Below are 14410 nucleotides of genomic sequence, written 5' to 3'. Positions count from 1 at the left end.
GCGACGTTTTACACCGTTATAGATAGGCTATTTTTGCAATCCGTCGTCATACAGTTGTAGCCTACAACAAAGTACAGAGATATTTAATAATATAGTGGATTAGTGGTATAGGCTATTTAATTTCTATAGGCCTACACTGCCTGACAGCGTGTTCCACATAATAGGAGAGGCTTAACTTCTGATATTGTGGTTAGTTTTATATGCACTTTGTTGTGTGTAGTGTAGGCTACACACACTTGCACACCGGTTACCTATCAGGTAATTAATATGGCGTTCTCTGTTGTGCCCAATGCGCCAAACTAGTCTGAAGAAGAGCTGTGTGCTCGAAAACGCAGGTGAGTGATACAAATAAACGTGCAAAGGGGAAGTTTTATAATGTGTTCAAATTGTTCTATAGGCCTACGCCTAAAAAACCGTCCCCGTTTGCGTCCATGCACCCAGGTAAATGTATTCCAAAAAAACACTATGTCCTAAGAAGAGCTAGTGCAGTAAAAAAAAAAAAAAGTTGGGGGGTGGACGTGTGCAGTCAGTGTACATTGTCAAAACCCAATTTGTAGACCTACGCCTCGAGGCTATAGCCTATGCGTGCTAATAATCGTTTCCTCTGCAGCCTGACGCATGCTTCCCTGACTCAGCCTTGCCTACATGTAAAGCACAGTCACATAACGTTTGCGAAACAAATTGAATTGAATTTGTCAGCGTATATATGAAATAAATTAAGCTCGGCTTTATATTGCCTTTCGCTTTCAGCGGATTTAAAGGGACAACTATTTTGTCTCTCCTCCTAGCTGTATCTCTCCACTTAGACAAAGAGGGTCGGCAGCATGTTTCTGATCTAGTTTGCCAAGAGCCAGTGAGGGGTTCAAGATGCCATGGCATAGGTCACACGATCAGAAGACAAAGCCATAAAAAGTCCATTAAGCACTGTAGACGGAGAGCCGTGTTGTTATCTGCTTGGCAGGTATTGCAAACAGAACAGAACACCACTTTGGTCTCAGGGCTTATACGTCCAGTACAGGCTATAGACTATACACAGTGGTGGAAAGGGTCTAAGTATAGGCCTACATGTACTCAAGTATATAGTAGTAGGCCTATTACCCTATAGTATACCATGGCAATGGCAAAAATACAAAAATACATCAACATATGATGGCCATGATGGCATAGCCTATATGTTGATGTATTTTTGAGGGGCGCTATATCTTCTCCAATGGGCTTTCCGAATCCGAAATGTGGCACAGTGGCAGCCTGCACGTCTATGATCTATTAAAAGTAACCGCCAGCCAATCTATTCTATATGGACTTTGTTTATATGGTAGGTGTATGATTTTTTTGCCATTCCAAACACATATGGACTTTAATGTTTGTTAGTTTTAGTTAGGGTATATGATTTATCTTTGTGCCAGCAAAGTCTATATGGACTTTAATGTTTTGTTGAGAGCAATAGCCTAACAAAGACTTGATCTAAAAACTGCACGACTGATTTTTTTTTTTTTTTTTTTAACTTTACTTGTATCCTATTTGCTATAGGCCTATACTTTATTTCTACTATCACAAAGGAAAATGTTTTTTTACGACATAACTTGGGAAATGGGACATTATGCATATACTTTAGGTTATTGGCATCAAAATATTCTTACTGTAAATTTATATTTTGTTGCCAATACTTTTGTGTACTCGTACTCGGACTCGTAACAGAGTATTTCTGCATATAGGGCCTATGCCCTATGGTACTTGATACTTTTACTTAAGTAAAAAAGTAAGATCTATAGTATAGCCCATATCACGGTGCAGATGAAATATCCATGCAGCCATTGTTGGATTATTGGATGAAGTCCCGACATCATTCAACAATATCGAATGATTGGAATCAGACCTATTTGAATGTGTTGTGTGCCGTTTTGACTTCGAACAATCCCTATACTATTCCTATAATCATTTTGACGCTTTTGAGGTTTTATGAAAACAATCATATAGACAAAAATAATCAAGATATGGCGTCCTGATTCTAATATGCCATGTTGTGGGGCTATTACTTTCACTTGTTGCTGTCATTGCTGATGTATATATATACGCAGGCCTGCTGCTGTTTTTTTTTTCTATTATCAAACAGGTATTATTAATTAACATTTTTACATAATTATTAGTATATTATACTTTTTACTATACATTTAAAACCACCTATATGTAGGCCTATACCTGCATTATTTGGCCGGGTCTACTATAGAAAACGTATAGGCCTACAAACACACAATTACCTCAGTTATAGCCTAAGGATATGGGCGTCAAAACCTGTCCACAAATATAGCCTAAAGCTGGCCGTAAATCGATTAAAAAATATATCCTGGTGAGTGACTTCAATGGCCTAGCCATTAGCCATAGTTTTTATTTGATTCCAAATTTCCTATAGCCGATAGGATAGCAGTCGCGTCCTTGAAGCTTAAACTTAGCCTATTATTAATAATAATAAAGATTCTGTAAACGAAGGAAATAGAAACGTATATGTGGAATAACTTGCACTGAGGCGGCGGCCTACATGCTTAATTACCTCACAGAGTTGAATAATGAACTTGATAAATATTTGCATAATTTAGCCCTATTTTGTTTTTGCCAGCGGTAACGTCTTATTCAACGTTATCTAATGAAGTTGAAGCATGCAGGGTGGCCAAGTCTATAATTAAACCGCTATACCTCCGTGCACACTACGGGCGCACACACGCATCACATTTTATTCACAGCTTATTTCGCAGTGAGTGAGCCAGTCACTCAGTCAGTCAGTCAGTTAGTCAATCAGTCAGCCAGCCAGTCAGTCAGTCAGTCAGTCAGTCAGTCAGCCAGCCAGTCAGTTAGCCAGCAAATATTAGGCCTATACCTGATTAATAAGAGCTAGATATATACTTCAATATGTCAAAATAATTTGTTGTAAAATTCCAAGATTATACATTTGTCATGCTGCATGAGTCTGAAGGAGGTGTGTGTGTGTGTGCGTGTGTGTGTGCGTGTGTGTGTGTGTGTGTGTGTGTGTGTGTGAGTGTGTGTGTGTGTGTGTGTGTGTGTGTGTGTGTGTGTGTGTGTGTGTGTGTGTGTGTGTGTGTGTGTGTGTGTGTGTGTGTGTGTGTGTGTGTGTGCGTGCGTGCGTGCGTGCGTGCGTGCGTGCGTGCGTGTGTGTGTGTGTGTGTGTGTGTGCGTGCGTGCGTGCATTCTTAATATCTCGTGAGTCCACATTTCACAATAGTGTGTCATTCTCATGCACATAATTATACGCTGCAACATTGATGCGATTTCTTTGCACACATCGTTTTGTACACATTAAACATTGACACTTGTATATAGGCTACTTTACACTTATTATTTACCCTTGTTTATAACCGTTATTTCCTTACAATATAAAAAAACTATCGAATCTCGAATCATCTTATAAATCGGTATAGTCTACTAATTTATTCCTTAGCCACATTGTGGTTTCAAGTGAAAACTGTCAAAAATAAATAGTCAGAAACATGTAAGTATATGTGAGCCTGCGCGGTGTAGCTCTCAGCCTGCATGATGCGACCATGCATGCATTGTTGTATAGATCAGCTGGTTTAGCTTTTCGTCGTATAGGACTATAACGAATATACTGGTGGAAAGTTAAGTATACTCAAACTCCTGTACTTATCTTAAGTTTTTTACTTTACTGGAGATTTACACATTTTAATAATTGTAGGCCTATACTGGCGCTACATAAGCAAATAGCATATTGTTCTTTCACTCATCATTATTTGAAAACTTTAGGCCTATTGCTATAGATTTAGGTTATTATTACAAAACCATTTCAGACTACTTTGGCATCTTTCAAATCTTTGAAAATAGCTGATCTACAAGCAGCTGCAGGCAGCACGTTGTGATGTATATCTTTTGATGCCAACACTTTGGCACTTGTAACAGACTATTTCTACAATATAGGGTATAGCCTGCTATAAAAAAAAACAATGATATATACTTTATACATCCAGCTATTTGGACTTGGGTAAACAAATATGCCTTTATGGTAGGCTATAGGCTGTATACTGACCCCCTCCCAGCCAGCAGTGTGTTTGTGGTGGTGTGGGTCTGGTGACAGTCGCCATGGTGGCACTGCACACAGTGTTGCACTGCAGCAGCGCGCCGGTTGGGTTTACTATAGTGTCGGTGAGAACAATGTGGCTGAGATGTTTCCTGCCCACCCTGCACAAATACAACACTTCCCTTCTGTATACCAGACCAGACACCGAGCTATAGCCTATACGCACTGCAAACTGCAAAGGCCCCCAGGATTTTAATTTTAATTTATTGTCTTCTTCTTACCTCGCGGAATCACAACCCGAAATCTCTGCAGTTTTGATATTCTGACAACGTTCCTATTTTAGGATATTCCTATTTTTTTTCTTCCTTTTTTTTTAGCTAACCTATATATACTAGACTATGCCTGCATTGAAAGGGAAGTGCATGGCAAAACCTATAATGAATGGAAAACGTATAGTGTTTTTTCCTCTCCCCGCATCCGCTTTTTTCATTCAAATTATCTTGTTCCATATAGGCCTATTTACATTCAGACCGCAATGCTATGCTTATGAACATTTATATATATATATAAATAAAAAAATGGCCTATTGCATTAGGCCTAATAGCTAGCTATACTCGTTTCAGCTTTGAGACGAATTAGTTTTTCTATCATGCATGCATGCCAGCAAACACGAATTCGTATTCATATCATCTATTTTAATGTTTATTTTGTTATGGCGTTCAACAAGCTATCATATTGAAGCATTTAGATCTATTTATTATAATTTTATGTTCAGCGACGTCTGTATACGTGCACGCACGCAGACGCAAACGGAACAATTATGTGGTTCACCTCTCTTGTGGTCTATATACGTATATATTTAAATAATCATTCAAATTATGTTATTATTTTTTGAACCCAGCTGCAACAATGCATTTGTTATTTTGCCTTGGACATATAGCCTATAGCTCCCCTAAAATATATAGGACAATTCTATGTAAATTGATGAAATAAACATAGTCCTGTATACCTTGTTAATTGACCATTCAAATGTGAGAAGGTTTAGGCTGCACTCTTTCTTCTCATATAACTCTCACTTCTTGGAATTCGGGGCTGATGACCAGTCAGTGTGGTGTGGCTGTATGGCCAGACGGCCACTTTCAACTTGACCTTGGCCTCTAGATCTGTCTAGCTCGAACGTAAAAAAAAAAAAAACCCCACACAACAACAACGCCAAATGTGCTCTGTGTTGGGTGACACCAAGATCTGTTTGGCATGATATCATGTCATGTGTCATGTCATTTTCTACTCGCAAGAAAGGATACGTTGATTCAATATTATTAGTCATCTATTTATTTAGCAAAGCAATACCTTTTTTTTCCCATCCCCGTGAAATATAATATATTTTATATTAACCAGGGTGGTCGATGTTGACTAACTAAACCCAATTAATGTTCGATCGATCAACCGATCAAGCCGTAATCTTTATAAATAGCCTATATCTGCATTGCTGTTTTCAGACTGTCACGCTCACAGCAGCCATATTAATTAGCTATAGGTCAAAAATGTAAAGGCGCATGCCTTCGTATACATTCAGATAACCTTTAGCTTAACAGTATGTGTGGCTCTAATTGGATTAGAATGCAATCTATTTTGCACTAAATCTTACTTGGCCTCCAAAAAACTGTGCATGAGTAGCGCGTATAATTGTAGAGTATACTCTTCATGCTGCCATGTAGGACACTTTCCATGTAAGCTTGTTGTCTTTCGTATGCTGCAGTGCAAAAAAAGCAACTATATCAATCTGCTACAATCTTTATAAAATATGCTTTTGAATGAGACCATGCATGGGAAGCTATGTTTATCTCTGCACTAAATAAAAAGAAGATATGTGTATATCGAACATATCGAACGTGGAGCTTGATCTGCGTGATCTGCGGTCTAGACTTTTATCATCTCTTTTGCATATCACGTGTCTGGCCTTGGCCAATAACCTCTCGGTCTTTATGTACACAGGCAGGCTGGTATCGGTTACTCTCTCAGATTCTCTATCTCTTTTCAGTCGAGGGGATTTTGAAAAAGAGCCCGCTGTTAGCTCCCTCCGTCTCGATGTAGGGCCAATGCTATGACCGCGTCATTACTCCTCCATCCGCGCTGGATTGACCCCATGATGTTCCTGTACGACAACGCCTTGGACGAGAGAAGCAAGAACATGGAGGGCTTCGCTGGAGGTAATTTCGCCGCGAACCAGTGCCGGAATCTGCTGGCGCATCCGACCTCGCTGGCTCCGAGCACCACCTACACCTCCAGCGAGGTGTCAGTCTCCGGCATGGGCGAGCCTGTCAAACAATGCAGCCCCTGTTCTGCCACGCAGAGTTCGCCCAACGCATCGCTGCCCTATGGGTATTTTGGCAGCGGCTACTACCCGTGCAGGGTGTCACACGGCGGTGTCAAGACCTGCGCGCAGCCCCCTGGCTATGGGGATAAATACATGGACACGTCGGTCTCGGTCTCGGGCGAGGACTTCCAGTCAAGGGCAAAGGAATTCGCCTTTTATCAGGGCTATTCGTCCGCTCCTTACCAGCCCAGTTATTTGGACGTAGGGCCCGTCGTGGGGGCCCCACCTGAGCCCCGACACGAGCCTCTGTTGCCCGTGGTGGAGCCCTACCACCAGCCGTGGGCCATCGCCAACGGCTGGAACGGTCAAGTTTACTGCGCCAAGGAGCAGCCACAGTCAAATGCTCTATGGAAATCCTCTTTGCAAGGTAGGCTACATAAAAACGTGAATAATAATGTAATGTGATCATTTCAATTTATAGAACGGACAATACAATATACATGACTTTTGAAATGGTTTTGAAGCCTTATATATGCCTCGAGGATCGTGATATTTCCTATAGGCTAATTAGACTAAATCATTTTAGTGTAAAATGTGCCTGAGACTAGAAGAAATATGGGGTTGGGGGGGTGGTGGGGGGGGGTTGGGGGAGTGTTCATCGAAAAAACAAAACAAGAAAAAAGTTTTGCTGCTGCCAACTTTTTTCTGTTTGACTTAAAGGCCAGAGCCTGGTTTCTCAAACCTTTCCAGGTCACGGACTCCCAAATTCAATTTGATTATGGGCCCCGTTTCAAATGATAGATTATAGGGGACTCTAGGAAGATGTTCTTTTGCTTCTAAAATACAATTTAATTGCCATAATTGTAGGGTATACATACCGTACATGACAAATGGATTTAGTGGTGACCCTGAAACATGTTAGACACTCATGAATGTTTTGTGTGAGTTAATTGAATTATAATGGAATGAAGATATATACTCTTGGCTTTGGACCCAGTATAAAACACTGCATGACCCCCCCCCTTGCAGGGGCCCCGGACAGTCCAATTTTTTTAAATAAATATATATTTAGGCTCCCTTTATAGTTGCATTTAATCCCAGTATGTGATCTTTCATTTGCAGACACTATATCCAGCGGAGATGTCAACTCCATGCGCCGCGGGAGAAAGAAACGCGTGCCGTACACCAAGATACAGCTGAAGGAACTGGAAAGGGAGTATGCCACCAATAAATTCATCACCAAGGACAAAAGGAGACGGATATCCGCCCAAAGCAATCTGACAGAGAGACAAGTGACCATCTGGTTTCAGAACAGGCGCGTCAAAGAGAAGAAAGTCGTCACCAAATTCAAGAGCAGCAGTTAGCCTCCTTTGGAAATAGCCTAAACAAACGAGAGGGGGGGGGGTCGAGACTTTGACGTTCCTCCGTCGAAATAAACTGTGTTCTATATTATTTATTGCGTTATGAAGTGTTTTCCTTCTTATTCTTCCTATTCTTTGCCGCCAAGGTGCATGGTTGTGCTTTGGGAATTCACGTTTAGGCCTGCCTGCCTGCCTGCCTGTACATTCTCCTCCTCCACCGCCATTAATTGGAACCATTCAGTGTCGGCTGTTGACAGAGGATCGGAAATGACTTGCAACATGTTGACCAAGAAAGACCATTCATTCTCTGAAGGATCAGGATGTTGTAGGCCTACTAACTAGTAACTACGAGGTGTGTTGCTTTGCTGTTCAAAAGACTATAACACGTTTCAATCAGACATTAGAGTTCACCCCCAAAATGACTTATTTTCTATATAAATTAGCCTATAACACACCATGAAGCCTTGGATTTATTTTGTCGCATATACATTCCTGAGACAATAATTTGATGACGGGGTGGCTGGTCAGTAGCCTATAGGAAACTCAGTTGAGTCTCAATGGACTAAATTGAGTCTCGCCAGTCACCAAATTATTAACAAAACGCCGGCGGGTTCCGAGGCTATACCAAATTCAATATTGATATTTTTGGGCGGGGGGGCGAACTGCTTTAAACCTGAAATATATAATTGTTCTCAAATGCAGTTTCATATGTAGCCTATACACTACAGGGTAGACCTAATTACGTTAAGCATTTTTAACTATATCAATCCGTCGATTTGATAGACCTTTGTGAGCGACTGACTGATTGATCGATTGAACTCCGCTGTGTTTGCCGTATAATGAAAGAGTGTTATTCCTTCAAATGGAATGTGATATAGCTAGAATGGTAGAATTAGCTGGTCCGCATGTCACCATCGGTGGATATAATTAATTAGCATGCTTATTCATTTATAAACCCCTTGCAACTTGTCCCGCTGGCCCATAAGGCCATGCAGAATATGCCCATACGCCCTCTGTGTGAAGTGGCATTGAAACACCTTTCAGTCACTTATTTCTTTGAAAATATTGAACATGCAAGTCTATTTAAACATGTAAATACTATATGTGAATGCAGCTATACTCATTTCCCGTCTTCTGACTGCAATAGCCAATATTTCCCAATAAATGTTTTCAAAGACTCCTTTATAGCCCAACATTGTGCTATGCTATTCACTCGCCTTTTGCATGAATGATCATGCTATATTTAGCATTCTAAAGGGATGTCAAATTAAATATTGCTAGCTGTAAATAAATACAGTAGCCCAAGAAGCCATACTTGGCATCTCGACTATTGGGTGCTCGTTTCATGCAGCCCTCACCAGGACCTTTATGACGCCATCTAGCGACGAATGTGTGTCAACACAGCGTCCGCATTTAATCGACAGCAAGCATGGCGATGATTGGCAGCAGACTTGTTTAAGCGCGTGTGTGTGCCTATTCTATATTATAATATTATTCTATTCTGTGCAAGTGTATTGGGCATGGATGGTTCGATATAGTATATATAGGCAATTGTGTTGCTAAATCTATTCCATCGCCCTTTGTTCTGTTCTTCAAAGTTAATGCCCTCAGCAGGCAATACACACATGCATAAAGTCAGCGCAGATAGAAGCAGACTGCACAACATTACATGTTGAAAATGATAGGTTCGAAACAGGCTATAGTATACCGGTAGTGTGTGTTCAGGGGCCAAGGCAAGCGCTATACGAGTGAGTGATGATCTTTGTGGAGATTAAATTCAGAAACAATTTTCTATAGACTGACTTGGTCCTTTTGAATAGCTTATACCTACTCTAACTTTATAATAATCATGTTCTAGCCTAAGAATGTTGTAGCCTAATAATAGGCGTATAGCAGCCTACAGGTGTTCAAAAGGCTATTGGCCAATAAAGATACATTGTAATTATATGATTCCAAACTGAAAGTTTGTTCAATTTCAAAACATTTTGAAGAAACTGTTTTTTTCTTCTTCAGTTAGCTTGAAATAAGAATGAGAATATTTCTCGTAATTTTGACAAATCAATTAAAAATAAATGTCTTCGTGTTATAGTGAACAATTGGCATGCCAGTAGTCAATTGAATAATAATACTCTAATTGAAGATTTCGTTTCCAAAACAGTTTGCAGTCTAATCATGAATAGGATCCCAAATATATATAACGCCCAATTTGTGTCAATCCAGGATTCTTCATGGTAAATAGTTAATATAATATATAGGCCTAATTCGTTTTCAAGGCGTACGTATGGAGGCATTGTTGTTTATTTTCTACATTATACCAAAAATGTTAAATTGCAGTATAGGCTTAGGCTACATTATAAACATGCATTATATAACGTTATCAATAGCTTATTTCCGCTATATGCCAAATCAGACAATGCGCATATTAGCTGTATTCAAATCGCAGTAGCCTATACTTAGAGTTAAATACAAACACACTGAGGATTGTAATGTTGTGTATTGCTCAGTGTATTGCGTGTTGTGTATTGCTCCGTGTATATTGCTCAGTGACATTCCTAATCTTTCCTTTGATCCATTTGTGTGAGACTCGAGTTAGCTAAAATAACATATTAGGCCTTTAGGCTACTCATATAGCCTAGAAACATTTGCATCTGTGTGCACGCAGAGCCTTAATGTCATCATCACAGCTTCACAGACCATCTTATGGTCCAAGCTTGTGTGTGTGTGTGTGTGTGTGTGTGTGTGTGACTGTGTGTGTGTGTGTGTGTGTGTGTGTGTGTGTGTGTGTGTGTGTGTGTGTGTGTGTGTGTGTGTGTGCGCGCGCGCGTGCGTGCGTGCGTGCGTGTGTGTGTGTGTTTTTTTTAGGGCCTTGCCAACGTGAAGCGAGGAACGCAGGCGTTGTTGTCTGGTGAGTCGCGGGCGTGTGCACGTAACGAGCACGCGCGCAACAAATTCACGGGACCGCGCTCACGTAAATACGCTTGCGTTGTCGCAACGCGACTTCTCCGAGCAAAATCGCAGGTCTCAAGCTCCCCGGCCTAGACTGCATTCGACTTTTCGTCTACTAGGCCCGGCCTTTATCACATAGGATTGGTGTGCAGGGAAATGCCTCTTTCCCCCTCGTTTTCCTATTAATTTATCATTTCCATTATAAGATTATATGCTGTTTTTTATATGCCTGCTATATACCTGCATGGCTGCAGTGGCTGGAGACACTGACTTGCAGGCAGCACCATTCGATACAGAAGGCCTGCACATGATGCAGCGCGTGCATGGTCATGGTGGCATCTAGCGTCGAGACGGTGTAATAGACAGTGTTGTCTCTTGCATAAGGTCTGCCCCAGATCAAGCACTGTCATTAGGCCGTATTAACCTCTTTCAACCTCCTGGAGTCTCTGTTTTTGGTATATCAAGAAAAAGAAATGTTTGTACCTTCAAGACACATAAACAATTGAGCCATATAGTTAGCGAAAATGATTGATTTACTAAATTGACTTAACATCTTTGACTATAGTATAGGCTAGTTTGACTATAGCCTATATACGCCAAAATATAGGGATGGAAATGTCTCTTCAAAGGAATGTGTTTCAACTTACTTACCTGACTATAATTGATTAATAGAACGTCAACGTTTAAATATAACAACAGTGCACTTCAAAAACCCGCAGTAAAGAATTAGATAATGCAAAATATCAACATTTGAATATGCTATATCACTCCCATACAGACAATGAGGGTCATTTATGAACTATAGAGCAGTGGTTCCCAAACTTTTTCAGGACCCCCCAAATTGACACAATTTTTGAAAAGATATGTCAGGGACCCCGAGAAGATTTTTACAGCTCTATGCAGTGATTCTCAACCATTTCAATTTCAATGACCAGCTCAGTTTGATATGCAATAGGCTACGGACCCCCTTTTAATGGTATCTATATCTCTGGGACCCCAATTGTAAAATCAAAGTTTTGTAAAAATCAAAATGTAACTCTGAGAGTGTACAAATGGATAACCAAAACGGTATATAGTGTCCATTTAGTTCCTCTCTGAGTTACAGACCCATAAGGGTCCATTTGGTTCCTAATTATAATTTAGCTGCAGGGGACCCCCTGGAACTCTCTCAAGGACCGCTAGGGATCCGCATTACCGGGACCCCACTTTGGGAACCACTGAACTAAAGGTAATAAGACTGAATGCTGAATCGAACACAAGACGGATGCGTCCCTATATATATGTTCAGTCCATACATTTCGTTTAGACATTGGTTTAAGTTAAACGATTATACTAATAAAAGACTATACATTACAGACTATATATTGGAACACTTCCAATTACTGGTCTAAAGTTAGACCAGTAATTGGAATTCGGAACTCTTCTACGATGTGTGTCGCAGTGTGTGACAGACAGTATCCTCCGAGAGTCTTGAATTCACTTCATCAATATGTTCAAGGTTGGACTTTATTGTTACATCTTGTTGTGTATACAGGTAGGCCTACATAAGAGTAAAACTTAGTTTTGTTTGGCTTCCTATACAGACAATGCAGCGGCATAGATATAAATAGCATAATATCCAAACAACAAAAAAACAAAAAAAGGATAGAATAAAGAGTGCTAGAAAAATATAGGCATGCAGTAACATATATGATTGTACATGTTCTCCCAGGTATTTTTTGTGTGAACAGCTTCACAGTAGGTTATGTTTCATACAACACAGTTTAGTTTAGAAGGTATACAATTTGAGGCTATAATATGTTCCATGTATGTGTGTGTGTGTGTGTGTGTGTGTGTGTGTGTGTGTGTGTGTGTGTGTGTGTGTGTGTGTGTGTGTGTGTGTGTGTGTGTGCGTGCGTGCGTGTGCGTGTGCGTGTGTTCTGACTTTTCTGAGTCATGATCTGTCTTCTCTTCATGCACCAATAATCTGGACTTTATTAGGCTACATATCGGTTTCGGAATTCGGAGTGGAATCCGAATAATATAGTGCCTGATGGGGAGTGGGGTCACGTTTACGGCTACTTAAGTTTTGCCCTTTGAAAGTCTGTTGCGTCTAACCAATGAATCAACAATTCCGCAGTGTAGACAAAGTATAGGCTACTGTTTATAGTTTCATAAAAATCACACCCGTGTGAAGTGAGGGGCGCTCTTATTCGTACATCATCATCTCATACTGGCCAATCAGAATGCCTGCTGTTGCCTGTTGCTACAAATGTAGTCATATTTGGCGGACATTTGACCTAATTTCTCCTTTCATTGTTGATGGCAAATATGAGACGTGTGGGTAGCCTATACAAGATGACGGACATTTTCCCTTCATTGTCAATGGCATTTAATGTTTGTGTTTTGCGGACATTTTGTGGGGACGAAAGCTTATTTATAGTGTAATTTCAAGGTTTTTATGGCCATATATTCCATTTTACAATAGCTAGTAGATATCATTAGTAAACCATAGCTATTAAAGCGGTCAGACCATGGCAATATTTGTGAACAACTCAGACCAATCCAAGAATGGAATCATGCATGACATGAAGTTCACAGAACTGCTTCACTAAGAGATTTTCTTTATTTTAGGCCTATTTCTTCGGGTTCATAACTTATAACTCATACATTTCTAACATGTGCGTCAAACCACAAAACCACTCTCCTCCCATTGTTTATGCAGCAGCTCCGGATCCGGATGCATGTTGATGACGTCACAGGTCACAGTCAAGATCCTCTGGCTGGCGTCTGGCCTTGGGACTATAGGTGTGTGTGTGTGTGTGTGTGTGTGTGTGTGTGTGTGTGTGTGTGTGTGTGTGTGTGTGTGTGTGTGTGTGTGTGTGTGTGTGTGTGTGTGTGTGTGTGTGTGTGTGTGTGTGCGTGCGTGCGTGCGTGCGTGTGCGTGTGCGTGCGTGCGTGCGCAGGAGACGACACTTACAATTCCACTTGTTTAATCCTTTATCCTTCTCTATATCCTGATTGGTTCAAATTGGTATCCCTGTATGCAAATACAAATAAGCCTATGGCTGAGACATGCATGGTCATGGAGACTACTGTTACTGAACAAACATGCACTAGCAACGATAGGTTGAACACAAAATCAATCATTTACCCTAAAGACATGCAGAAAGTCACATAGCATTATAATTGTATATATATATATACATTCTAGTTTATTTGCATTCGTGTCAAGGCCCATATATAGACACATTTTTAAACCATCTGAATATAGATTCTATAGAACCAGATGGTTTACAAATTAGAATCATCAGTGATTTTGTTTACGAATTGCTCTATATTATTGAACAAAACAACCGAATCATGATGCTCTTTTAATTTGGTTCATCGTTAACTCTTTTATTGTCCGTATTGGCGTATATAAGCCTGTATACATTTTGCTTTGAGTGAGCTATACAGATTTTCGTGACTATACAGTGGAAATCTGTGTATTTTTACCCCGAGGAGTGTATACAAATGGAACCATGGTGGAGCCTCAGGGGGTTTAGGCTACTATGGTGATGGTGAAATGACAGGAAAACACTTTTAGCTGTCTGCAGGCTATATATGTTCGTGCATGCGGAATTGACATGTCGATTTGACAAATATTTGACACCTTTCATTCAATCATAACCGTTCTCATCATAAATCGTCATCTTCTTCAGACATTTGTATAATGTCATGTTTTTTTTTCCTAGAATAATGTGATGTGTTATTCAAAAC

General features: G+C 40.3%; 1 protein-coding gene across 1 annotated transcript; it reads left to right on the top strand.

Annotated features, from left to right (window-relative positions):
• Window positions 1–6096: 6096 nt before the first annotated feature.
• Window positions 6097–8903, top strand: hoxa13b (homeobox A13b). Its single transcript, XM_080767849.1, has 2 exons — window positions 6097–6789; window positions 7485–8903. Exons 1-2 carry the CDS (start codon window positions 6150–6152, stop codon window positions 7724–7726), a joined length of 882 nt encoding a protein of 293 aa, XP_080623975.1. The 5' UTR covers window positions 6097–6149; the 3' UTR covers window positions 7727–8903.
• Window positions 8904–14410: the final 5507 nt, after the last annotated feature.

The sequence above is a fragment of the Protomyctophum bolini genome (genome assembly GCF_963924005.1).
Source record: "Protomyctophum bolini genome assembly, chromosome: 7".
NCBI classification, from domain to species: Eukaryota; Metazoa; Chordata; class Actinopteri; order Myctophiformes; family Myctophidae; genus Protomyctophum; species Protomyctophum bolini.
The sequence above is the reverse complement of the archived record's forward strand: the minus strand, read 5'-3'. Positions and strand labels throughout refer to the sequence as shown.

What these genes read in the sequence shown, in the direction of transcription:
- hoxa13b (XM_080767849.1), top strand. Translation starts at nt 6,150, where the DNA reads ATGACCGCGTCATTACTCCTCCATCCGCGCTGGATTGACCCCATGATG. An exon ending in ATGGAAATCCTCTTTGCAAG is followed by an intron (nt 6,790 to 7,484) that starts GTAGGCTACATA and finishes TTTCATTTGCAG; the next exon opens with ACACTATATCCAGCGGAGAT.